Source organism: Lampris incognitus, chromosome 20, assembly GCF_029633865.1.
Source record: "Lampris incognitus isolate fLamInc1 chromosome 20, fLamInc1.hap2, whole genome shotgun sequence".
Taxonomy (NCBI): Eukaryota; Metazoa; Chordata; class Actinopteri; order Lampriformes; family Lampridae; genus Lampris; species Lampris incognitus.
Window position 1 is genome coordinate 14,176,901 of NC_079230.1, and position 25,066 is coordinate 14,201,966.

Genomic DNA, 25,066 nt, shown 5'->3' on the forward strand with positions numbered 1-25,066 from the left:
TATAAAACAAGCGCGCACACAGGTTAGCTGATTGTGACCATCACCTGCTGTAACAGTTAACAACTAAAATCAGCTTTGTACAATAGCTTTGTTTGTTGTTAGCATCATACAGATCAGTATCTAAAACCTCAAACTTTAAGATCTTACTTTAGTGTGTTTGAAACCAAGTTATTGTGCTCTATTCTCTGCACTGATAACGCAGTAATGCCAGAATTCAGCTTTTATTTTTATCTCAATCGACACAATTATTCTAATGGGAACAGTCCACTGGGTTGATCACTTTCAATAAAATGCAGCTGGGGCGGGGGTGGGGGGCAGGTTGTAAAAAGATTGTGTGTCGTGCAACTGGGGAATTCAAAAGTCACAATGTTCTCAGTCTTTATGGCCCATCTGTACGAGGAGTCCCTCCAACTCTGGACGTGCCTTGAAACGTGCATGGTAATCCACCTCAGTATGCTGGGAGAGAGAGAGAAAAGTGAGAATTGGATAAACTTGATTAATAGCTAAAGTGAAAAACTACTACTACTACTTTTGGCTGCTCCCGTTAGGGCTCGCCACAGTGGATCATCCGTTTCCATCGCTTCATGTCCTCTGAAACTTCCTCTGTCACACCAGCCATTTGCATGTCCTCCCTCACTACATCCATAAACCTCTTCTTTGGCCTTCCTCTTTTCCTCTTCCCTGGCAGCTCCATAGTCAGCATCCTTCTTCCAATATACCCAGCATCTCTCCTCCACACATGTCCAAGCCATCTCAATCTTGCCTATCTTGCCATGTCTCCAAACCGTCCAACTTGAGCGGTCCCTCTCATATAATCATTCCTAATCCTGTCCTTCTTCATCACTCCCAATGAAAATCTTAGCATCTTCAACTCTGCCACCTCCAGCTCCACCTCCTGTCTTTTCATCAGTGCCACTGTCTCCAAACCATACAACATAGCTGGTCTCACTATCATCTTGTAAACCTTCCCTTTAACTCTTGCTGGTACCCTTCTGTCGCAAATCCCTCCTGACACTCCTTTTCACCCATTCCACCCTGCCTGCACTCTCTTCTCCACCTCTCCTTTGTACTCCCCATTACTTTGACAGTTGACCCCAAGTATTTGAACTCATCCACCTTCGTCACCTCTACTCCTTGCATCCTCACCATTCCACTGTCCTCCCTCTCATTCACGCATATGTATTCCGTCTTGCTCCTACTGACTTTTATTCCTCTTCTCTCCAGTGCATACCTCCACCTCTCCAGGCTCTCCTCAACCTGCACCCTACTCTCACTACAGATCACAATGTCATCCATGAATATCATAGTCCACGAAGACTCCTGTCTGATCTCGTCCGTCAACCTGTCCATCACCACTGCAAATAAGAAAGGGCTCAGAGCTGATCATTGATGTAATCCCACCTCCACCTTGAACCCATCTGTCAATCCAACCGCACACCTCACCACTGTCACACTGCCCTCATACATATCCTGCACCACTCCTACATACTTCTTTGCCACTGCCAACTTCCTCAAACAATACCACACTTCCTCTCTCGGCACCCTGTCATATGCTTTCTCTAAATCCACAAAGACACAATATAACTCCTTCTGGCCTTTTCTATACTTCTCAGTCAATATTCTCAAAGCAAACATCACATCTGTGGTGCTCTTTCGTGGCACGAAACCATACTGTTGCTCACTGATCATCACCTCTCCTCTTAACCTAGCTTCTATTACTCTTTCCCATATCTTCATGCTGTGGCTGATCAACTTTATACCTCTGTAGGTGATGCAGTTCTGTACATCACCCTTGTTCTTGAAAATCAGTACCAGTATGCTTCTTCTCCACTCCTCAGGCATCCTCTCACTTTCCAAGATTGTGTTAAACAATCTAGTTTAAAAACCCCACTGCTATCTCTCCTAAACACCCCCATGCCTCCACAGGTATGTCATCAGGACCAACTACCTTTCCACTTTTAATCCTCTTCATAGCTGCCCCCATTTCCTCCTTGCTAATCCACTGCACTTCCTGATTCACTATCCCCCCATCATCCAACCTTCTCTCTCTCTCTCATTTTCTTCATTCATCAGCCCCTCAAAGTACTCCTTCCACCTTCTCAACACACTCCCCTCACTTGTCAGCACATTTCCATCTCTATCCCTGATCGCCCTTACCTGCTGCACATCCTTCCCAGTTCGGTCCCTCTGTCTAGCCAATCGGTACAAGTCCTTTTTGCCTTCCTTAGTGTCTACCCTCTCATACAACTCACCATACTGAGTTGTATACTCATCATACCTTACCAATGGCTAAAGATAAAAAAAAAGTGTTTTTTGTCCCCCAGTCACATTCACCTGATGTACAGATTGCATGCACATTTTGCCAACCAGCAGACTTACATTTTCAAGACCTGACCACTGACTTAAGGCAAATTTACAAAGATGAACACTCCCTTTAATCAAATGTATTGAAGGGCTGATTCAAATGTACCATGTCTTGTGTTGGCTTGTTGTAGCCATGTCGGTACATGGGATTTGGATAATTTATTCATCATCGGTAAAGTGGTCAACCAGCATGGCATTAATCACTTGACCAGTTCAAACTTAACTGGTGAACAATGGAATAATTTCCCCCACATTTGGCCATGTGTATTTGACTGAATGAAAACACCCCCAAGTGTCAGAACAAATAGATAATTTGTTCGGAGAGGTACCGATTGTTTAACTCTTTTACATACTTGCCAACTAAGGTATTCTGAGGTATGTAGAGCTGGTGGATCAGTGATGGAGAAGAGGCTGGAAGGCACATTGTGAGCCCATTGAATTCGGGTGTAGACTTTGCTGGCCACTCACTGTGAAAGGTCTACACTCTACTTTGCATCACTGGGGCTGCTAAAAGGAAAGCTATCAAGTCCTCCATGGAGATTGCAGAGAGGGCCTCCAGATGGCTTTGGATCAGAAGGAGTGATCTGTGGGCCAATGCTGCTGGGACACAAGCCAGGGCCTGATCCACCCTGGCTGGGTCACCTGAGCGACAGTGTATGATGTTGGAAGACCCGAAACACCTGAGGACCTCAGGAAACATCACTGATGATGAGTCCCAGTGCATCCTAGGATATATCTTGGAGTCATCCTCTTAGGTTTTCCTACTTACAAATTCTGTGTTTATGTCTTTTGCAACCTTTATCATGAGGATATCATCAGGTCAGATTCCTTGTAAGTACAAGCTCAACTTGCCTAACCAAAATAACCCATTTTTCAACATGACATGAGGAAGTGCCAAGGGTTTCGCCCACAGAGAGAGAAACTCACCTCCTTAACAGAGAGCTGGACTCCCTCAGGTTGATTCTGCAAGAGAATATCTATGAAGATGGGGCACAATGTGGTATTCAGATTGTTTAGCTGTAAAAAGAAAAATTAGATTGAGTTCAGTGATCATACCTATAGGAGGGGACTGAGGTGAGAGCATAAAATGGAGATTTCCAACTGGGTGGATGCACAGATGTGACAACGGTGACATGATACAAATCTGAGTTTACCTGGACAACCCGTTCATGAGTCTTGAGCACGCCTTCGACGTACAGCTTGGTACCTTGCTCTTGCATCAGCATGATCTCTGTGCTCTTGGTTGGCAAGGCGTAGCTGTGTGTGTAATAAGAGGGTTAAAATGTTATTTAAAATGGTTAGAGAGGAATGGAACAGCTTTTTGTCAGTCCACGCAAAGAAACTGGAAAATGTATTCTATTCTACTGCCAAAATGAAAAAAAAATTTTTTTTTTTTAAATCAAGATCCACGAAACTGTCAACATTGACGTTTTGAGAACTAAAACGTGCAACAGTTTTAGAGCATTTTAAGTCTTATCATACAACAGAGACTTGGTGGCCTGTACATTAACACGTTCTTGAGACACGGGTGATCATCTCCAGAGATAAACATGTATTTCCACGATGGAAACTATCACCTTGCCTAAGAAACCAACTCAAGTGTCATCTGCTGGGTTGACCAAATCAATGATTTATTTTCAACAAATGACCATTAATAGTCACCAGTAAGAAGAAACTGTGAGAGGTCTGGGAGAAGGTGAGCGAGTTGTCTGTATCTGTGTATTTGCAGTGTATGTTTGTTGTGTAATGCGGTTTTTGTTTGTATGTGTTTTATAATTTTGTATTTTTCTGTAGGACCCCTTGAAAATGAGACACTACATCTCAAGGGGCTATCCTTAAATAAATTCCTAATAAACTCTTAGCCAGCAAACTCACTGGTATTCCCAGCCTCCAACTTAACCAATCGTGTCACCTCATCCCTGATCTGCAAAGCACTCACAGTCACACAAGACCCAGACCACCCGCCCTACCAGCCCTTTACCTGCCTTCCTTCTGGATGCAGGCAGACTACCCATGTGCAGAAAGGCCTGTTTCAGCAAGAGCTTTGTTCCTAAAGCCATATGCGCTTTGAATAGTAACCTTCTCTTAAGCTACAAGAAATCCAGTCTGTGCTGTGTAGCATGTCAATCCATGTCCTTGTCTCTGTTGTGTGACCCCTGTAATGAAGTGTCCCTGTAAATCCTGTATTTTTTTATAAATTCTGCATGTTTTGTTTGTGCTATGTATGCACCTACTGCAGAAAGAAATTTCCTCCTGGAGGAAACGTACACTACCTATCTAAATACAAGAGTTGAAAGCATCCACAAGTAAGCGTTTCCTTGCAGTAGCTTGATGTGTGCAACCGTCGCAACTCCCCCCCCCCCTTTTTTCTCCCCAATTATATCTGGTCAATTACCCCACTCTTCTGAGCTGTCCCGATCTCTGCTCCACCCCCTCTGCCGATCCGGGGAGGGCTGGAGCCTACCACATGCCTCCGCCGATACATGTGGAGTCACCAGCCGCTTCTTCTCACCTGACAGTGAGGAGTTTTGCCAGGGGGACGTAAAGCATGGGAGGATCATGCTACCTCCCCCCCCCCCAAACAGGCGCCCCGACCGACCAGCGAAGGCGCTAGTGCAGCGACCAAGACACATACCCACATCCGGCTTCCCACCCACAGACACGGCCAATTGTGTCTGTAGGAACACCCGACCAAGCCAAAGGTAACATGGGGATTTGAACTGGAGATCCCCGTGTTGGTAGGCAATGGAATAGACCACCACGCCACCCGGACGCTTGTCTGGTGAGTAAACTTGATGCATTAAACTTTGATTTCTCACATGGTAAATAGAACAACAACAGTTAGAAGCAACCATATCTCCACGCATGCCTTTGTAGCTCCCCCTTACCTATCTCCCACTTTAATGCCTAGCCGGTTGCTCAGGTTGTGGATATACTGGGAGTAATGCTCCACCACCACCATGTCATATCCCGACACTTGAACATTCAGAGTCGCATACTCGGTGTCCGTTGCAGGCATGATCTGCTTCATCTGATGCCTGTCTTTCTTTTTCTTCGGCTTAGAGGGAAGACAAAAAGACATAAAGGACTCATGTTTTAAGGCCACATTGCACACCAATAGTGGTAATGAGGGCAGCATTTCCATAGCACAAAGAGTTGTAAAATAAAAGAAGCACTCATAACAAAACAATTTGAACAATATTGACAATTTTCTATAACAAAAACAAGCTGTGCACTGTTGGTGTCCTTAGCCTTCAGCTCAGTTAACTACTGTATATCATATTAAAAGGTGCTGATGCGCTTAGAAGCTTTGGGGGCAGTGTAGGTGGTTGCTCAGGAGCTGGCAACAAAGACAGGGCCAAACGTCTATTCATGTCTCCTGTTAACAAAACGCGTATATGTAATACAACAACATGATGAGGAAACTCAACTAGAGTTGTTTCACACTATCCTGCGCATCACTGTCTTAATCCAGACCTGTAACGTCTCAGTGTGAAGTGAATCTGTCACCACCTGGGTTTAAAAGGGAGCATCAACTGTATTTTCTCTAAATTCCAAGACCTCCTGTCTGAAATGAATGCTTATGTCAACATGCGCTATATTTAAAAATCTCTAACAATACCTTAATTATGGAAGTCTATTATTTTTGTTAGAGTTCGGCAAAGGTTATCTTTATAAAACACAGAAAGAAATTCCCGAGAGGCAATGAGTGTTTAAGAGAGACCTCTCAGCAATGGGGTTTAAAAAAATAAAATAAACATATAGCTAATAAGCTTGCGCTTATCAGCATGCTCATTCATTGTTTTTTAGAAAGCTGACAGTGACTTAAAGAATTATACATCACTTTAGCAATATAAACATAAAGCACTGCTCACCGCTTCTTTAAGCGAAAGATGCCTCCACCTCCCAATCCCATGGGTTGGCATGGCTCTGTACTGCCTTCCGTTTACAGAACCTATGCCGCCTGATGAAGAGGAAAAACGTTTTTTTTTAATATACTGATTTGTATATGCATACATATATACATAACACACACACACACACACACACACACACACACACACACACACACACACACAAACAGAAAATCAAATAGTACAATGTGGAGTAATTTTGTTTACATACCACTGACAGGAAGCTGGATAGAAGCTGTGGTCCTTTACAAACAGTAACAAGGATTAGAAAAACACTCTGACAGGGGCAAAACTTCAACTCTATTTTACATTTTTGAGACAAGTCACATTCTAATATCTGTAGAGTCATATCATTTGGTGTGTTAATTTCAAAAATCAACTCTCTTCTGTATTTAACTATGAACACATGAATACTATAATATTTTAGGGGGGGAAATGTGAACTTCATCAAATAAATAAATCACAGTCAAGTTCTTTTCTGTCTAAAGGACTGTATTAACCACAGACTGTAATGACCATACTCTCGCTGACTGTATTTAAAAGGAGGATAAAGTTATGCATCCTGGTATTACACATTAAGCAAAAAGCTTACCGACGTAGAAACGCTGCTGCTCGATTCAATACAACTAACTGTTGTGCAAGAGAAATCTGCAACTGGAGGAAATGGAAATTACATTAACACTTGTATTTACCATTACAAACAACGTGTCCAGTTTCTGGGCTTAGTATAGGCGACTGGTATTGGTCACAGAATTGTAAAAATCTGCTCCTCGGTACAGATGGCATTATGCGTGAAACCATCTCCCCTCCACTCAAAATGGTGTTACACACCTACATTCATATTTGTTCGTGTTTTTTTTTCAGTTACCAGGAAAACAATAATACTACAAGAATGTGATGGCAGACAGGTGATATTTTAAAGACCACACGGGGCTACAGTGCACACCAGCTGTCATGTATTAGTTTACTTTAACAATTCATTCTAATTACGTATGTTTGCTAATCATTGATCAGCAATGTACTCTTAGCCCCTCTCGGTTCAGGGATGGTCGTTCCCTCTTCACACAGATGGCCTCTGACTCCCCGCTCAAACCAGCATTCCTCCCTATCAAGGATGTGCACATCCTCATCTTTGAAAGAGTGGCCACCGGCCTGTAGATGGGTGTAGACTGCGGAGTCATGGCCTGACGTGTTAGCTCTTCTGTGGCACAACACAGAAGAGCTAACACATCCGTACAGCTGTCACAATCTTATAACGCTGTGATTGCAACCATTCCCAAATCCTCTGTGAAAAGTACACACGGCCATTGAAACTCTAGTTAATGGTCACAGCAATTTGCATATGAAACATCGTTGTTTTCGGTCGTTAAGCCACTGTGTTGTTTATAAGGTTGGGGATATCTGCAGCCAGTTTAGACCGAAGAGGTCACTTACATGAGTGATTAAATGTTTCTCTCAATAAACGTTATGTCCAGATGAACTGATTCAACTTTCTGTGATTTTCTTACCCTGATTATTGAGCATGCATAAAGACAGTATATCAATAGGCGTTTAAATCCTATTTCCCTTCCTCGTTACTTTGCTTGGTTACGTTTGAACAGGGTCTGTGTCAAGATGGAGTGATCATATAGATCTTTAGTTTACTGTAGATGACCTGGCCAGTGTCAGGGACCAGTATGTAGCAGACTGAATGTATGTTCAGGTGCTTGTCCTTCAAGACTGTTGAGTCTGTGTGAATCTAGAAAATTCACTGTGCTATCCTCCCTATACTGAACAAGTCGGGCCCTCTGTTAACACTGTTGCAGCAGAGAGAGAACTCGATATGACTTGGTATTATGTGTGTTATTCTCTCTGTATACCTGTACTAATACAGTACAATTCCCTTAACCGCGACTAAAGCCTGACTGCAGACTTGAGTTTTCATCCACAGGGGTCATCAAGGTTAGCTCTTTAACGACCCGTATCAACAAATGCAAAGCTTTGCTGCTAGAAAGACATAACAAGCTTACCTTTCCGATGGCAGAATTCATAGCGTCACAGATTTTACAATTTAAGCCGACGAAAAACACCGTTAATTTTATATTATGGGACGAATACCCCTTACACGCATAGCTTGCTGGTCCGTCACTGTTTTTGTCCGCTCGCTCAAGAAGTTGGAACTATAGTTCCGCTTCCCAACCAATCCTTCCTCATTAATAACGTTTGGTGGAATTTTGGGGGGGGGGTCAACTTTATCAATTTTATGTGGCTACCTTCGTAATTTATGCAAACAAAATTCGCCAAGTTTTATGAATTGTTTGATCCCGATGCCTGTAGCTGCCGTTTAACGGTGTGAACGGCAACATCATTTAACCATCACGAAATAAGACGCTCGACTGACTTAAGTTTCAGTTACATGCGTCCTGATCTAAGCGGAAACCATTCGTCTCTCAACGAAGACAAGTGAATTATCAACCGCTTTTACACAGACGCTGTGTACTCGTTTTGTGTGGGCTTTTATCTCTATCACTGTATTTTATCGTCCCCACTTTCATTTCCTATTCCATCTAATCGTCTATTTTCTATTCATGTATTTATTAGACCAGCTTTGATGTCCTTTTCCTGCTATGTTATATCCAACTCTTGTTTATTCATTCTGTTAACTATTTAAATAGTGCTTTAAGAATAAAGGTATATTATTATATCATCGGGTTCCACAGATGTTCTGAATAAGTGCCCAATAAAAATTAAAAGGAGAAGGAATACGGTGTCTTGGTAAACTATGTCAAATTAGACCGGTTTGTTCAGGGCAAAGTGTAATCAAGGAACACGTGTGAATTTAAACAGGTTTTATTAAAGGGTTGGCCTTATTTTCAGTTTGGCTCTCTTAATCACCCATGTCAAAATACAACTGTAACATTCAAATGCTTTAAGCCAGATATATCATATTTCCGTAATAAAGTGCAACATTTCCACCACAACTGAATCTGATATTTATAGGATAATATTCTGGTAAGTGCATAGAAATACATTTAGGACATTTTAAACAATTCAGTGTACTTTAAGCACAACCATTAAAGTGAAAAGTCATATTGTAGCCTACAGTATGTAAATCATTAACATACAGAATACAGTGCAGTGTTTTTTTTTCATAAACCATTTCAAGCAAATAACATTTTACTAGTACCCATGCATGCATACAAACCCGAGTCTTTGGTTTTCAATATCAAACTTTGGTTTAAATAAAAGGAACAAAAAATAAGACCGTCCTCACTCAAGAACCCAAATCAAGCAGGCCAGTTCACATGTGCTTGTTGCAGAGTCAGACTATAGAAGATATCTACTTTACACCAATTATTTAGGCAAGGCAATGTTTTTAAGAGTACTCATAAACAGGGTTCTTTAGGTACGAAAAACTGGGGAACGCCCAGGAATTACTCAATTTTTAATTGCCAAGCCTACAATGTTTATGTCAAATAATTCCAAAAGATCAATATTTCAGCAGAGTAAACAAGGTAATGACATAATGCAGAATAGCCAACATCTCTTATGACAGAGGTGCTTGAGTTAAATTTCTTTTAGACATTACAAATTAGGTCAATGTAGCTATTGTTGGTCCTTCAAAATGCATTAGTATTAGCTTGTAGACATGGTCTCCATTTGGTACTACCAAATCAAAATCTTGCAGTGGGAGACAAAAAGCTTGTTCAAGGATTCAGGAATTAAGCATCAGGCAAATGCCACCAGTATCAACAAAGACTTCGCCACATCCATCTTGAGGTTTTCTGAGTTTCCCTGAAAAGAAATTGCCCGTTTCACACCCCCCCCCACAAATACATTCATATTCTTGAGGAATTACAGCAGATATCTTTTAATATTAAATGCATCTAAAGCAGTATGCAAAAGAGGTTCAGGAAAAATTTTACATTAGCACATGCTCTGTGCAAAACTAGTTTTGAGTACAGTGCACTTAGAGCCTTTTTTTAACATCCAGTTGGTCATCTCAGCTCGGAGGATTTCAAATTTGGATTTGGCAAATGCGGTTCTTGACTTGGAGTGGCATTTCAAGATTTTGCTAGAAAGGGCAATTCTAAGTTGAGATCATCCTAACAGATGTCAAAACACCCATGTCAAAAGTTTGCTCATAACCTGTTGCACACTGGAGGATCTCAAAACGCATGGGGGAAGATCCAAAGCTGGGTTTTAATTTCAAAATGTTCTTAAGGAAGTACAAATCAAAGCTATCCTCAACACAACTAAACGCCCTCATCTTCCTCATCCTCGCCATCATCCTCATCCTCATCATCCTCCTCCTCGCCCTCTGGGGTATAGATGTCGTCCGCTGACTCACTCTGGTCAGGTTCCCCCTCTTCTTCCTCTCCCTCACTCCTCATTTCTTCCTCCTCTTCGCTGCTGTCATCATCATCATCGTCGTCATCCTCCTCCTCCTCCTCCTCCTCCTCTTCGTTCTCCTCGTGCTCTTCCTCCTCGTAACCTAATGAGGTAGACAGGAAACACAAGCAAATTTAAGCACCGAGTCAAGAGAGCTGAACAGCCTGGACAGGGCAGGTCTTTGCCACTATGCATTTTGTAATTGAATAAAAATGCTCAAGAATGTGACACACCGTGGTAAGAAAAACTACATGATGAAATGAGACAATGAAAATGCTCATGAACTGAAAGTCTGCATGACAAAAATGCACATGACCTTAAAAGGAAAGTCAGTATTGGCCATCTCAAACATGAACAGCTGTAATATGATTCTACCTGATGCTACCACAGCTAACAGAACTAGCGTTCACTGACCACTAAGTCATAGGGTTGTTTGTTCACATTGCTAGAAACACCACTGTCAATAATTTATGTGACAGGACCATGGCCACCCAGTCCTGGCACACACATTAGAACCTGTCAGGAGGTGAGTTTTGTGAGTGTTTAGTTGTAGTAAATAGTGTTATTTTTAGCTGAAACTTTGGTTGATGCTTCTTAACCTCTTCAATAACATTTTAAAAATGCAAACCAACCTGGCAGTAGCTTTAGAAGAAAGAAAACCACTTTATTTTGTCATTGTACAGGCTACAACAAAATTAAATTACTCCTCTGCATTGTATAGGAGAAGTGGGCAGCTGCAGCGCCCGAGGACTAACTCCAGTTCTTTTCCCTATTGCCTTGGTCCCTATTGCCATGTCTATATTCTGCAATTACAATGCTGCCCTCTAGGCGAGGGCTAAATTCAAATACTATATACAGTGCATCCGTAAAGTATTCACACCCCTTCACTTTCCCCACATTTTGTTATGTTACAGCCTTATTGCAAAATGGGTTAAATTCTTTTTTTTTTCTCATCAATCTACATACAATACCCTATAATGACAAAGCGAAAAAGGTTTTGTAGAAATTTTTGCGAATTTATTAAAAATAAAAAAACTGAAATATTGCATGTACATAAGTATTCACACCCTTTACTCAGTACTTGGTTGAGGCACCCTTGGCAGCGATTACAGCCCCAAGTCTTCTTGGGTATGAAGCTACAAGCTTGGCACACCTCCATTCTTCTCTGCAGACCCTCTCAAGCTCTGTAAGGTTAGATGGAGAGTGTCGCTGCACATCTATTTTCAGGTCTTTCCAGAGATGTTCAATGGGGTTCAAGTCTGGGCTCTGGCTGGGCCACTCAAGGACATTCACAGACTTGTCCCGAAGCCACTCCTTCATTGTCTTGGCTGTGTGCTTAGGGTCGTTGTCATGTTGAAAGGTAAACCTTCGCCCCAGTCTGAGGTCCTGAGTGCTCTGGAGCAGGTTTTCATCAAGGATCTCTCTGTACTTTGCTCCATTCATCTTTCCCTCGATCCTGACTAGTCTCCCAGTTCCTGCCGCTGAAAAACATCCCCACAGCATGATGCTGCCACCACCATGCTTCACTGTAGGGATGGTATTAGCAAGGTGATGAGAGGTGCCTGGTTTCCTCCAGACGTGACGTTTGGCATTCAGGCCAAAGAGTTGAATCTTGGTTTCATCAGACCAGAGAATCTTGTTTCTCATGGTCTGAGAGTCCTTTAGGTGCTTTATGGCAAACTCCAAGCGGGCTGTCATGTGCCTTTTACTGAGCAGAGGCTTCCGTCTGGCCACTCTACCATAAAGGCCTGATTGGTGGAGTGCTGCTGAGATGGTTGTCCTTCTGGAAGGTTCGCCCATCTCCACAGAGGAACACTGGAGCTCTGTCAGAGTGACCATCGGGTTCTTGGTCACCTCCCTGACCAAGGCCCTTCTCCCCCGATTGCTCAGTTTGGCTGGGCGGCCAGCTCTAGGAAGAGTCCTGGTGGATCCAAACTTCTTCCATTTACGAATGATGGAGACCAGTGTGCTCTTCGGGACCGTAAAAGCTGTAGAAATTTTTTTGTACCCTTCCCCAGATCTGTGCCTCGATACAATCCTGTCTCGGAGGTCCACAGACAATTCCTTTGACTTCATGGCTTGGTTTCTGCTCTGACATGCACCGTCAACAGTTGGACCTTATATAGACAGGTGTGTGCCTTTCCAAATCATGTCCAATCAATTGAATTTACTACAGGAGGACTCCAATCAAGATGTAGAAACATCTCAAGGATTATCAGTGGAAACAGGATGAATCTGAGCTCAATTCTGAGTGTCATAGCAAAGGGTGTGAATACTTATGTACATGCAATATTTCAGTTTTTTATTTTTTAATAAATTTGCAAAAATTTCTACAAAACCTTTTTCACTTTGTCATTATGGGGTATTGTATGTAGATTGATGAGGAAAAAAAAGGAATTTAATCCATTTTGGAATAAGGCTGTAACATGACAAAATGTGGGGAAAGTGAAGGGGTGTGAATACTTTCCGGATGCACTGTATGTGCACGTCAGTGTCAATGCATAACACATGCTTGCAACTGCAGATGTTAGAGTATAAATTTAGTCTGAGTGACAAACAGACCAGCTGGACAAAGAAATTGCATGCAAACGAGATAAGTGTAATCCGATAAATAAAAATGTTGCTCTCCTTACACAGGGAATTGATGGTGTGGACAATAGGAGAGTGAAGTTCCACATTGAGAAATTTCATCATTTCCTCTTTCATTGTGGCTCCAAGAACATCTTTATCCATGTCAACGTATTCTGGGTAAAACATACTCTTCTTTAGCTGTCTACGGCAGCTAACACACACACACACACACACACACACACACACACACACACACACACACACCAAAAATTATAATCTTCATCATCATCCTCTTTGTGTAACACTTGCACTATCTAAGCGCAAACTTCACAAACAGCTTTACAAAAAATGACATTAAAACAAGATAAAAACAGGGAGACAAACACACAGCATACCAAATATGAGTTTTTTGTTGCCACTCATGGCACATTTAAATGGTGATAAAATAAGCTTTTCATCCACTGGCTGCAACCCCCAGTAGATTCCATAATTCAAACAAGCTTTCAAACAAAAAAGTTTTCAAACAAGCAATAACAAGTCACTTGTTTGAAAGCTTTATTAGACCAGTTAAGAGCATGGTTGATTATCTTGCAAAGCAGATAGCCAGGTAGTCCAACTTTACTGACTGCAACCACACTTTGCTGGTGTTATGATAACATCCTGCACACTTTCAAATGGGATGTTTAATTGCTGTTAAAGATATGACATAAAATCAAAATTCTCTTACTGGAATTTTACATTTGCATTAGGATTAAAAATCATGTCATTCATGCACACATATACCGTACGACAACAGGACACAAAGTATCACAGAAAATACTTACTGCTTTCCTGCTGTCTTATATGCCTAAAACAGATGGGGGGAGAAAACAATTAGCTGGACATTACATCAACATGCATTAGTTAAGACACCCCTATGGCACTGGGCCATTTCTTTCTGTTAATGTGCCTTCGAAAGTCACGTATACACAGGTTTTAAATTCAACCAAATACTGCACCAGCTGACAGTTTCACCAGGGGACCTAGCACGTGGGAGGATCACGCCATTCCCCCCAGTCCCGCCCCCCCCGAACAGGCGCCCCGACCGACAAGAGGAGGCGCTAGTGCAGCAACCAGGACACATACCCACATCTGGCTTCCCACCCACAGACACAGCCAATTGTGTTTGTAGGGACGCCCGACTAAGCCAGAGGTTAACACGGGGATTCGAACCAGTGATCCCCGTGTTGGTAGGCAACGGAATAGACCGCCACGCTACCCGGATGCCCTTGACCTTTTCTTTTATATTTAGCCTTGCTGTTTTTCCCTTTTTGCCACTGCTTTCCTCCTTTGTTATCAATATGACTTCCATTTGCTGTGGCTGATAGATTTAAGTCAATAGCCAAACCTAGTTCACCTCTGGCTGCACCAATATGACACACACATACCAAATAATATAAGCCCAAGATCGTTGTAAAAAGGCAAGGCAAATTTGGGGGTTTGCACAAAAGGTCACAGACAGACACACATTGGCAAGGAATAATAGATCCTGTCCTGTTATTTTCCAAGTCATAAATGTTGCTCAGTGCAGCTTTGATGGGGAAAAAAATTGAAGCTTGGTTAGAATATGAGTCAGGATTGTCTTTTTTAAATCAAAGCTGCACTTGGCAACTTGAAATGAACATGAAATGAGCCAAGTTTGTCCCATCTTTGTCCTCCACTTCTAGAAGACCAATTGTTTGTGGTTTAGAAGGTTAACTGGCTGATGTGAGGAAAAACCTGAATCATCCTGAAGGGAGCCATCTTACGTCTATGAAGCGGAACGGGTCGTTCTCCACCATGAGGCCCTCAATGCCAACGCGGACCTCGTGCAGACGGGCCTGGTCCAGGCAGAGCCGGGACATGTTCTTCTGGATGGCCGGCCCATTGGATGCGCAGTGGATCCGTGTCCAGTCCAGCAACGTAGAGACAAAGACATCCACTTTGACCTTCATCTCTTCTCCCAGTCTGGTTACGTACTGCTCAGAATCCTCCAGGAACTTCTGGATGAATCGATAGAAAGAGAAAAATAGTAGTGTCAAGGGCCTCATTCATCAATCATTTGTACATACAAATTTGTTCTTATACACCCATGGAATTTTTTAGCCCTGAAGTTTATCTAAGAGACCAGTGTAGAACCTGGGTAACCCCTGAATTTAGACCCAACTGACTAACACTGATGTCTTTGTGAGCCTGGATGATTGCACAATGCAAGAGGTAGACAACAGATGTTGGGGGAAAGGAAATACAAATAACCATCAGGCTTTGCCTCTGACTGTCACGACAATATTGAGAGCTAAAAAAAATTCCATGGGTGTGAATAAATTTGTATGTACGAACGATCGATAAATGAGGCCCAATGAGTTTGACTGTTTATCATTACTTTCATCAATGAGGGTTAACCAATGCATGATTATAATCTCTGACACAATAAAACACATCACTGGACCACTTATACCTCTTGCAAGCTATCCTTTAAGACAACACACTTAACAAGCATACGAAGATGCAGTGTACTGTGCATGTTTTTATGGTGGTTAACATAAGGACACACCGGGGCATCCGGGTAGCGTAGCAGTCTATTCTGTTGCCTACCAACACGGGGATCGCCAGTTCAAATCCCCATTACCTCCGACTTAGTCAGGCGTCCCTACAGACACAATTGGCCGTGTCTGCGGGTGGGAAGCCGGCTGTGGGTATGCGTCCTAGTTGCTGCACTTGCGCCTCCTCTGGTCGGTCGGGGCGCCTGTTCAGGGGAGAGGGAAAACTGCGGGGAATAGCATTATCCTCCCACGCACTACGTCCCCCTGGTGAAACTCCTCACTGTCAGATGAAAAGAAGCGGCTGGCGACTCCCCATGTATAGGAAGAGGCATGTGGTAGTCTGCAGCCCTCCCCGGATCAGCAGAGGGGGTGGAGAAATGGCTTCACCAAAAGATCGATGTTTTGGAATAGCCCAGCCAGAGCCCAGACCTGAATCCAATTGTGGGGTGACCTGAAGAAGGCTGTGCACAGGACACCCTCACAATCTGACGGCTCTAGAACATTTTTTGCAAGGAAGAGTGGGAAAATATTCCCAAGTGAAGATGTGCCAAGCTGACAGACTGTTACCTAAAACAACTGAATCCTGAATAAAATCAAAAGGTGCTTTGACATAGTATCAGTTTAGGGGTGTGCACACTAACGCAGCCAGGTTATTATGAGTTTTGTATTTTCCTTTTTTTTTTCCCCTAAAACGTTTTACCGTTTCTCACTTTATTTTTATAGGTTGCATTTTTTTTTAAAGTGAAAACTTCTGACATGATTCATTTTGGTTTCATTTTTTTACGTCACAAAAACCTGTCATTTTAACAGGGTTGTTCAGACTTTTTACATCCTCTGTAAAGATGTACAGGAGTTAAAATTAAAAAGCAATTGTGATTCTAACATTGTTACAGTGAAAAGTTGTTAATTTTAGAAAATACAGACTATTCTTCTGGTCCTGTTGGGTTTTATATATACTATATAGTTAGTTAAAATCATATGGACAGTAGTTTGTGATCCAGTGTGTGTGTGTGTGTGAGTGTGTGGGGGGGGGGCAGTACAAAATCGCAATACCAAGCTATGACAATTTTAACAACGTAGCATTTCCCTTGAACCGCAACATTGAATCACAATTAACAGATGCTCAGAAGAGTTTTGATGGGGGTGTCTGGGTAGCGTAGTGGTCTATTCCATTGCCTCCTGCTTGATTGGGCGTCCCTACGCACCTCAGGCGAAACACCTCACTGTCAGGTGAAAAGAAGCAGCTGGCGATTCCACATGTATCAGAGGAGGCATGTGGTGGTCTGCAGCCCTCCCCGGATCGGCAGAGGGGGTGGAGACCGAAAGGCTCGAAAGAGTGGAGTAATTGGCCAGACACAATTGGGGAGAAAAAAAGAGTTTGGATGAAGTGATCAGCATCTCTAGATGTTTACTCGGGGGAAGCATATTCATATTTGAAGCTTTTGTAACACATGGGGCTTAACATAAAAGCACTTGTTTTTTATTATTGCAGTTTTCCATAGAAAATGGGATGGAGCCTGAAAAAAATGGAATAATGACTCACAATATAGTATTGTGATATTTGAAAATTCGCAATTGTATCAAATCAGCACTAAAAAAATACTGTAATATCAAATCAGGAGGTACCAATTTAACAGTCCTACAATCCACTGGTGAACCTCAAATTTGATGTAGAATTTCTTTCTACTAGAGAGACATTATTTTCGTCTCCCAGTTGAGGCATATTATCAGACAGCTGGTGCAACATCTCACTCAACGATATTCACAGGTATGCTAACATTTGGGGAAACGTGCTGTTCCGCCACCGAGCTGCAGAGTGGCCTTGGATATCACCGTCTTACCCTGTTCTGTCTCTCCTTCTCTTTCTGTTCATGGAGCTTTTTCTCTGCTGTGCTGTACATCCTCTCCAGCCGGTAGAGCTGCTTATCCAGCACACCCTGGTGGACACACACACACATACATCAAACAGCCAGAGGGACAATGTTATAAAAAAAACAAAAACAAAAAAAACTTTAGGCTACTTTAGGCTAAAAAAGGTTTTTAAAGACCATCAGAGAAAGGAATAAAACTTTTCTTTTGGTCGTAAAAATGAACACTTTTCTGGCTTGAACTATTAAGCCTTTCATGGCTAAGGCACGCTTGATTTTACAATCAACCAAATGCTGGTAGCATCTTGCTGTGCCTGGTTAAGTCAAGTTACAATCAACTTTCAACAAAAAGCACTTTAATGGACATAACCCCCCCACCACCACCACATTTTAGAGGGTCTTAATTAAATGAGCACACATAGGAAGAGCCCAAATTAAAGTACTATGAAGGACATGGCAGGCACAGTGAAAGTTTGTCTTCTCCACCAGCCTTCTGGTTAAGGGACAACCCACTATGAATAATTTGAAAACCCATTTGGCAGGTAACACAAATTGACGGGGGGGGGGGGTCAAGTTTTCTTCCTCAGCATTAAGGGGAAAATGCACAAGATGAGCTGAATAAGAGGACATGAAATGACAGCTGTTAGACGTGTTAATCTGCTTTTCTTTGCACCGTTTATGAAACTGTCATATTCACAAGGTTGTCCATTGACTTTCCACTGCAATAAACTGGAAGCCTCTCCATTTCGTGTACCAGTCAGAGGAATGGAACACAGGCAACGTGTCTCGCTCGCCCTGACAAAAAGAGCAACACGATCACATGACTAACACACAGAGCTGTACCAAGGGACAATGGTCATTCATTAGGATTCCAGACTCATCACAGGACATTGTTTAATCAAAACAATGAAGAGGACGGTAAACCAACAGAATAGGGTAGGCACCAAAACACAGTTCCTACAGGTTATCCTCTTCAAAATTCCTGTTACTAGAAATTCCACATTGATTTCTTGACTCACATTTTTGATATGACAGCGACAGGGCAATATGACTTTCAGCTATGCCGCAATCACACTAAGGTTGCAGAATATCCTTAAGAACAAAATAATCTTTAAGTGAAAGAATGCTACAACATAATAATCCCTGCATTCGTAAGTATTACAAATGAAAAAATAAAATTTTCCCCCCCAAAATTTCTATTCCATCAACTCATTTTTCAAGGTCTGTTTATCAGTTTCACTCTCCATAGCTCTCCAGAATTTCTAAATTATCATAAAATCTGTGTATGGCAAGCGAGTGTGTGTAGATACCTTAAAATCTTTCATAGTGTTTTTCAGGGTCTTGATTGTGTGTCCTGAGTGACCTCCCTCAATTGTGCAGGCATTGCATACGCATACCTTTTCATCCATACAGTAGTATCTGGAGTTTGATGCACATCACAATAGGATCAGATTTCCAACTTTAAGATGCAGAATATACATCAGAAATTTACAAACATATGGAAAATATGATTGATGGTATTGAAAGATTATTGATAGTCATGATAATCATATGGAAGGTTACACACTAGATATACAAAAATATCTGCTTACCTATGCAAAAATAACATACCTTGGAACCCAACTGAAGTTAAACACATTTAAACTGTTTGACAATGTAAAGTATATCAAACCAAAACCAGTTTTCAAATAATACTCCCTCAAATATCTAACATTAATTGAGAAATTTCAATTAATAGAATGTCATTATCATTAATCTTATCACAATATGATAACATCCAAATTTTATCTTGACACAGTACCACTGCGAGACGATAAATGATAATATTTAACTATTGCCCAACCCAAGATATTAGCTACAAAATATGTTCTTTGTTTGAAATATGTTTAGTACATTGTTCTTTGGGTTGCAACTTGTAACAGGAATAAACAGATGCGGACACCAAATTGATACTGACAAGCACCCTTTCTGAATTAAATCAAAGCGGAAACACTAATGGTCTGATACTGAAGTGAGCTGTGGTCTATCCACATTTTGATGCACATGTGACCAGCTTACAAGGACAGATTTTAAACACTTTCAACAAATCCTTTCTGAGGACTTACAAACTGATTCAAAATGGATAATCAAGACTTACTTTTTCCACAGCAGTTGAGGTAGTGTTCTTGTACAAGTGACCAATTTCAAAGGGATCCATTAATGTAGTAATTCTATATATAACATCTGAGTGCATGCTTATAATGACCAACCTTTAATATTTTCCTCACAAAATCTACTACTTCTACTTTCAGCTGCTTATTATTTTATTATTTTTGTTAATCCATTGGGATTTAAATGGTTGTTTCAATAGACTTAAAGTCCCAAAGATGGAATAAAAAAAAAAAGAGAGCCAAGACTCAAAGATCTTCAACATGGCATTAAGATACAAATAAAGAGCATCATCCAAAATGACAAATAGCATTAAAAGCAAAAATGGTTATCAAACTGATTAATTTTTCTGGTTCTGCCCATCAGCAGTGCACCCAATGACGCCTAAGTACAGCTAATTTAATTGTAAAATCCACAATTGTAATCCTCTCTGATTCGCCACCTGATTCCATACAAAATATTGCCAGTTTTTATCATTATTCTTTCAACGTGTGTAACTTGTTTGTCAAAATACGCTCAGTTTCATCACGACCAGAGATGGACAGACTGACTGACAGAGTGCATGCCTGAGTGGGTCAGTGCTGACGCAAGGTACCTGTACATCTCATCATGATCTGGGCACTTCCTCTTCCTCAAGTCGTTCAGCGGTTCTGTCAGCGGGTGCTCGCGGAATGCCGGGAGCTCCAGGTGCGGCCTCACATGATCCTGGCACATCGAAACCTCGCATTTCAGACAGGTCTTGATAGCCAGCGTGGACACTGTCGTGCCCTGTTCCCCTGAGGCACCGGGGGCCTCTTCCCCATCGGGCCTGTTGCCCGTTGCCTCAGCCCCTGCCGGAGGGCAGTAGTCACACGGGACAGACAACAGGGTCTTGTGTGGCTGTGCCACCAAAGGGAGTAAGTGCGGCTCTGTTGATGCCGAAGCAGTGGCGGTGAAGGCCCTGCCCCGGCGCCGGAAGTCCTCGGCGATATTGGCAAGCTTAAAGTTCTTCTGGAAACTGGTGCTGATACGATGGCTGTCGCGGCACTCAGGGCACCGGAAGCGGCCCCGCTCTGCCTGCCGCTTGAGGCGACGGAGGCAGGTCAAGCAAAAATTGTGGCCACAGGGGAGCAGGTGGGGGTCACGGTACACATCCAAGCACACTGGGCAAGTGAGCTCCTCCTGCAAAACGCTCAACTCCTCTTCCTGCGCCGATGCCATTTTTGGGCTGGGGTGGTGGTTGTGGCGTGGCAAGATGTGGAAGGATGGAGGAGTAGTAAAGACAAAAGCGGGGGTGAGGGTGGAGAGAGTGATTAAAGGAGAGAGACGGGGTGGGTGAAACAGGTGGAGAGGGGGAGGAGGAGGAGGAGAAGGAGAGGCGGGCTGCTCTCCCGTCTTGAACTTTGTGGCAGCTGATGTGGCTCCAGTTCAAATCCCTGATTCTTGCAGAAATAAATGACAAAAGAGGTAGAGTAGGTGTTAGAGGTTAAAAAAAAACAAAAAAACGACGTTTTGTTCCAAATTAACAACGATAAGCTTTGTTCCAAATTGCATTAAAATGACTTGGGAATTGCAATATAATGACTTGCCCCCCCCCCTACCTCACCCCACAAGTCATTATATTGCAATTTGGAACAACCCTCCCCAAGTCATTATATTGCAATTTGGAACAAAACTTCTCAGGGGGCATAACCTGAAATGTGATTCCAATACCTCTGCAGTACAACCGATCCAGTCTGTGAAAGTAGCGTGAATCTATGTCAACATAGGGGTTACAGTTTAACTGCCCAAATGCACCATATTGTGCTTAAATTCTCGACTATCAATCATTCTGGACGAGTACTGGGAAACACTTTTTCGGATCAAGCTCTTCCATGTCTTGCTTTCACAATTAAACAAGTTGCCAACTCCCCTTTACTGAAAAACAAGTGCCGCGGGGAAAATGAAACCTATCAAAGGCTCCACACACACACACACACACACACACACAAACACACACACACACAAACACACACACACACACACACACACACACACACACACACACACACACACACACACACACGACAGCCTCGTGTCTGACTTAGTAGTTAACCTAACTGGGAACCTTTACCAAATATCTCGCCTGCGTTGTTCACAAAGGCAAAGTGCTGCGAGTCGTTAACAGGGAGCTATTTTGGATTTAGATTATCCATCGCAGTTGGTCGGTTTCAGTCTCGATCTAAACCGATTCGCTACAAAACCCAAACTGGTGTTCCTACCTAACGACAGTACGCTCCCCCTCATATTTGCCTCTGCGTTGTTGTTAGCTGGGGTACTTGGGGGTTATAGTGTACGATTGCATTTCACCGTGTTAGTCGTCCACCCCCCCCCCCATGGTCGGTATTTACATGTATCAGTTTGCTCCCTACATCACATCCTTCACCGACACGTAACCCAGCATACGAACTGTTAATATCCAACGGAGGAAACGTTGCCATGCATTACCACCGCCCGCTAATTGCTCTCACAGACACGGCCGGTAACTCTGCTTTGGCTAACACTGTGTTGTTTGTAAAATAATAATAATAATAATAATAATAATAATAAGTGACCACGGTGTAAAAATCGTAAACAATCAAAAAATAAAACGAATAAACTCACTCGGTGTCGGGTTGACAACGAATCCCAATTAACGCTGTACGTCATTCGACGCGGTGCACCTGTGCCGTGTCCGTGTCGGGGCTAAAAGACGTTAACGTTCACCTTTACCAGTCCGGTCAAAAATGGCGGCACCGCCGTATCTGTCCGTCGACAGCTCGTCCCTCGCCCGTCTGTCTCAGAGTTCTTGTTTCTGAAGTCGGTTTTTAGTCTTAAACCGCTCGCTGGATGAGTCAACGCGGGGGGGGATGTGACGTCATTTCTTCGGCTTCTTCGATTTGGCGTTTATTCACAGTTGGCAAACAACGAATTGGCGCATTACCGCCACCAGCTGGTATGGAGTGTGGATCAGAACGTCTATTATTTACACCCCCCCCCCTCCCAAAAAAAAAAACTCAAATCTTTTTTCATTCATTCATCTTCAGCCGCTTCTCCGGGGTCGGTTCACGGTGGCAGTAAGCTAAGTAGGGCACACCACACGTCCCTCCCCCCAGCGACGCCCTCCAGCTCCTCCTGGGGGATCCCAAGGCGTTCCCAGGCTAGATTGGCCGTGCCCGGTAAACCTCCAAGGGAAGGCGACCAGGAGGCATCCTACTCAGATGCCCGAGCCACCTCAACTGGCTCCTTTCGATGCGAAGGAATAGCGGCTCTACTCCGAGCTCCTTGCCCTATCGCTAAGGCTGAGCCCAGACACCCTACGGAAGAAACTCATTTCAGCCGCTTGTATCCGCGATCTCACCCTTTCGGTCACCACCCAAAGCTCATGACCATAGGTGAGGGCTGGAACGAAGATTGACTGGTAAATTGAGAGCTTTGTCTTCCGGCTCAGCTCCCTCTTCACCACAACGGTCCGTTAACACGTCCGCATTACCACCAATCCGCCTGTCAATCTCCCGCTCCATCCTACCCTCATTCGTGAGCAAGACCCCGAGATACTTGAACTCCTTCACTTGAGGCAACAACTCATCGCAACCCGGAGGGAGCAATCCACCGTTTCCGGTAGAGAACCATGGCCTCAGACATGGAGGTGCTGACTCTCACCCCGGCCATTTCACACTCAGCTACAAACCGCCCCAGTGCGCGCTGGAGGTCGCGTGGTGATGAAGCCAACAAAACCACATTATCTGCGAAGAGCAGAGATGCAATTCTGAGGTTCCCAAAACGGACACACTCCTCACCTTGGCTGCGCCTTGAGATCCGGTCCATGAATATCACAAACAGAATCGGAGACAAGGGACAACCTTGGCGGAGTCCGACACCCACCGAAAATATGTTTGACTTTGTGCCGAGAATGCGGACACAGCTCTCACTTTGGTTACACAAGGACCGGATGGCTTGTAACAACTGCCCCGGTATCCCATACTCCCCAGTCCACAAAACACATGTAGGCTGGCTGGTCAAACTCCCATGCCCCCCCCCCCCCAGCACTTCCGTAAGGGTAACGAGTTGATTCATTGTTCCACGGCCAGGACGGAATCCACATTGTTCCTCCTGTATCCGAGGTTCGACAATCGTTCAGAGCCTCCTTTCCAGCACCCTAGAGTAGACTTTCCCAGGGAGGCTGAGCAATGTGATGCCCCGATAACTCATTCACTTGCTCACTCAAGTTGTATTTTCTTAATTAAATTAGTTACTCTAAGAAACTGAAACAATATTTTATAACACTTAGTTGAATTCTCAAATTGTACTTTTATTTTCCTGAGATTTTGAGTCAGACGCCTTCTTTCTGCCTCCTATTTCTGACAATATATCAAAACATGCCCTATTGTTTCTTCTTGCCTACAGTAGTCACATCTGCCTGTATTGTGTTTGCCTATTTTGAAAAGTGTACTGTTTAGTCCAGTATGTCCAAATCTGTGTCTTGAAATTATTGTCTCATCTCTCCTGTTCCTTCCTGCACACCTCATTTCTCCCACTTTCCTTTGAACTCTGTAAAACCATCGTCCCTCTCTGCCTCCCTTCCTTTTGCCACCTTTCCTTCATCCATCCATCCATCCATTATCTGAACCGCCTATCCTTTCTCAGGGTGGCGGGGATGCTGGAGCTTATCCCAGCAGTCATTGGGCGGCAGGCGGGGAGACACCCTGGACAGACCGCCAGGCCATCACAGAGCCATACACACACACACATTCATACCTAGGGACAATTTAGTACGGCCGATTCACCTGACCTACATGTCGTTGGACTGTGGGAGGAAACCGGAGTCCCCGGAAGAAACCCACACAGACACGGGGAGAACATGCAAACTCCACACAGAGGACGACCTGGGACGACCCACCTGGGCTCGAACCCAGGACCGTCTTGTTGTGAGGCGACTGCGCTAACCACTGTGCCACCATGCTGCCCCACCTTTCCTTCAATCTGTGCCTAATAACGCTCTTTATTTCTGTATTGCTTAAAGTAACTACCAAGTCAATGCGATTATGTTTTGTAGCTTTCTTTGCAATCTTATCTGCCATTTCATTTCCCTCAATGCCAGTGTGTGCCGGTACCCATAAAAATGATACTGTAAGACCCATCATTTGAATTCCATATAATGTTTGTTAAACCTCTATTAAAATGTCTGGTCTGCTGTCTGAATGATTGTATTTAGCTCCCTGTCTGTCTAAAACAGGTTCTACTGATTTGAATAACCACAAACAAGCTGTGA

The 25,066-nt window shown here is 43.2% G+C and overlaps 2 protein-coding genes across 3 annotated transcripts; both read right to left on the minus strand.

Moving 5' to 3' along the window:
* Positions 1-8,440, minus strand: mrpl48 (mitochondrial ribosomal protein L48). Its single transcript, XM_056300877.1, has 8 exons — positions 8,288-8,440; positions 6,871-6,932; positions 6,490-6,521; positions 6,240-6,328; positions 5,253-5,422; positions 3,519-3,621; positions 3,292-3,381; positions 1-456 (listed from the first exon to the last, which is right to left on the minus strand). Exons 1-8 carry the CDS (start codon positions 8,306-8,308, stop codon positions 373-375), a joined length of 651 nt encoding a protein of 216 aa, XP_056156852.1. The 5' UTR covers positions 8,309-8,440; the 3' UTR covers positions 1-372.
* Positions 8,441-9,110: 670 nt separating this feature from the next.
* zgc:92594 (uncharacterized protein LOC436996 homolog) lies at positions 9,111-22,671 on the minus strand. 2 transcript variants are annotated; one of them, XM_056300875.1, is made up of 8 exons: positions 22,420-22,671; positions 20,393-21,212; positions 18,960-19,068; positions 17,623-17,718; positions 15,008-15,241; positions 14,045-14,067; positions 13,283-13,431; positions 9,111-10,752 (listed from the first exon to the last, which is right to left on the minus strand). In XM_056300875.1, exons 2-8 carry the CDS (start codon positions 20,995-20,997, stop codon positions 10,514-10,516), a joined length of 1,455 nt encoding a protein of 484 aa, XP_056156850.1. In that variant the 5' UTR covers positions 20,998-21,212; positions 22,420-22,671; the 3' UTR covers positions 9,111-10,513. The 2 variants fall into 2 exon arrangements, with proteins under 2 accessions (XP_056156850.1, XP_056156848.1); XM_056300873.1 differs by having other exon boundaries at positions 20,393-21,218.
* Between the last annotated feature and the right edge of the window lie 2,395 nt (positions 22,672-25,066).

What these genes read in the sequence shown, in the direction of transcription:
- zgc:92594 (XM_056300875.1), bottom strand. Translation starts at nt 20,997, where the DNA reads ATGGCATCGGCGCAGGAAGAGGAGTTGAGCGTTTTGCAGGAGGAGCTC. An exon ending in ACCCGTTCCGCTTCATAGAC is followed by an intron (nt 14,068 to 15,007) that starts GTAAGATGGCTC and finishes CATCTGTTTTAG; the next exon opens with GCATATAAGACAGCAGGAAA. An exon ending in TATAAGACAGCAGGAAAGCA is followed by an intron (nt 13,432 to 14,044) that starts GTAAGTATTTTC and finishes TGTGTGTGTTAG; the next exon opens with CTGCCGTAGACAGCTAAAGA.
- mrpl48 (XM_056300877.1), bottom strand. Translation starts at nt 8,308, where the DNA reads ATGAATTCTGCCATCGGAAAG. An exon ending in GCAGCAGCGTTTCTACGTCG is followed by an intron (nt 6,522 to 6,870) that starts GTAAGCTTTTTG and finishes CTGTTTGTAAAG; the next exon opens with GACCACAGCTTCTATCCAGC. An exon ending in TATCCAGCTTCCTGTCAGTG is followed by an intron (nt 6,329 to 6,489) that starts GTATGTAAACAA and finishes CCTCTTCATCAG; the next exon opens with GCGGCATAGGTTCTGTAAAC.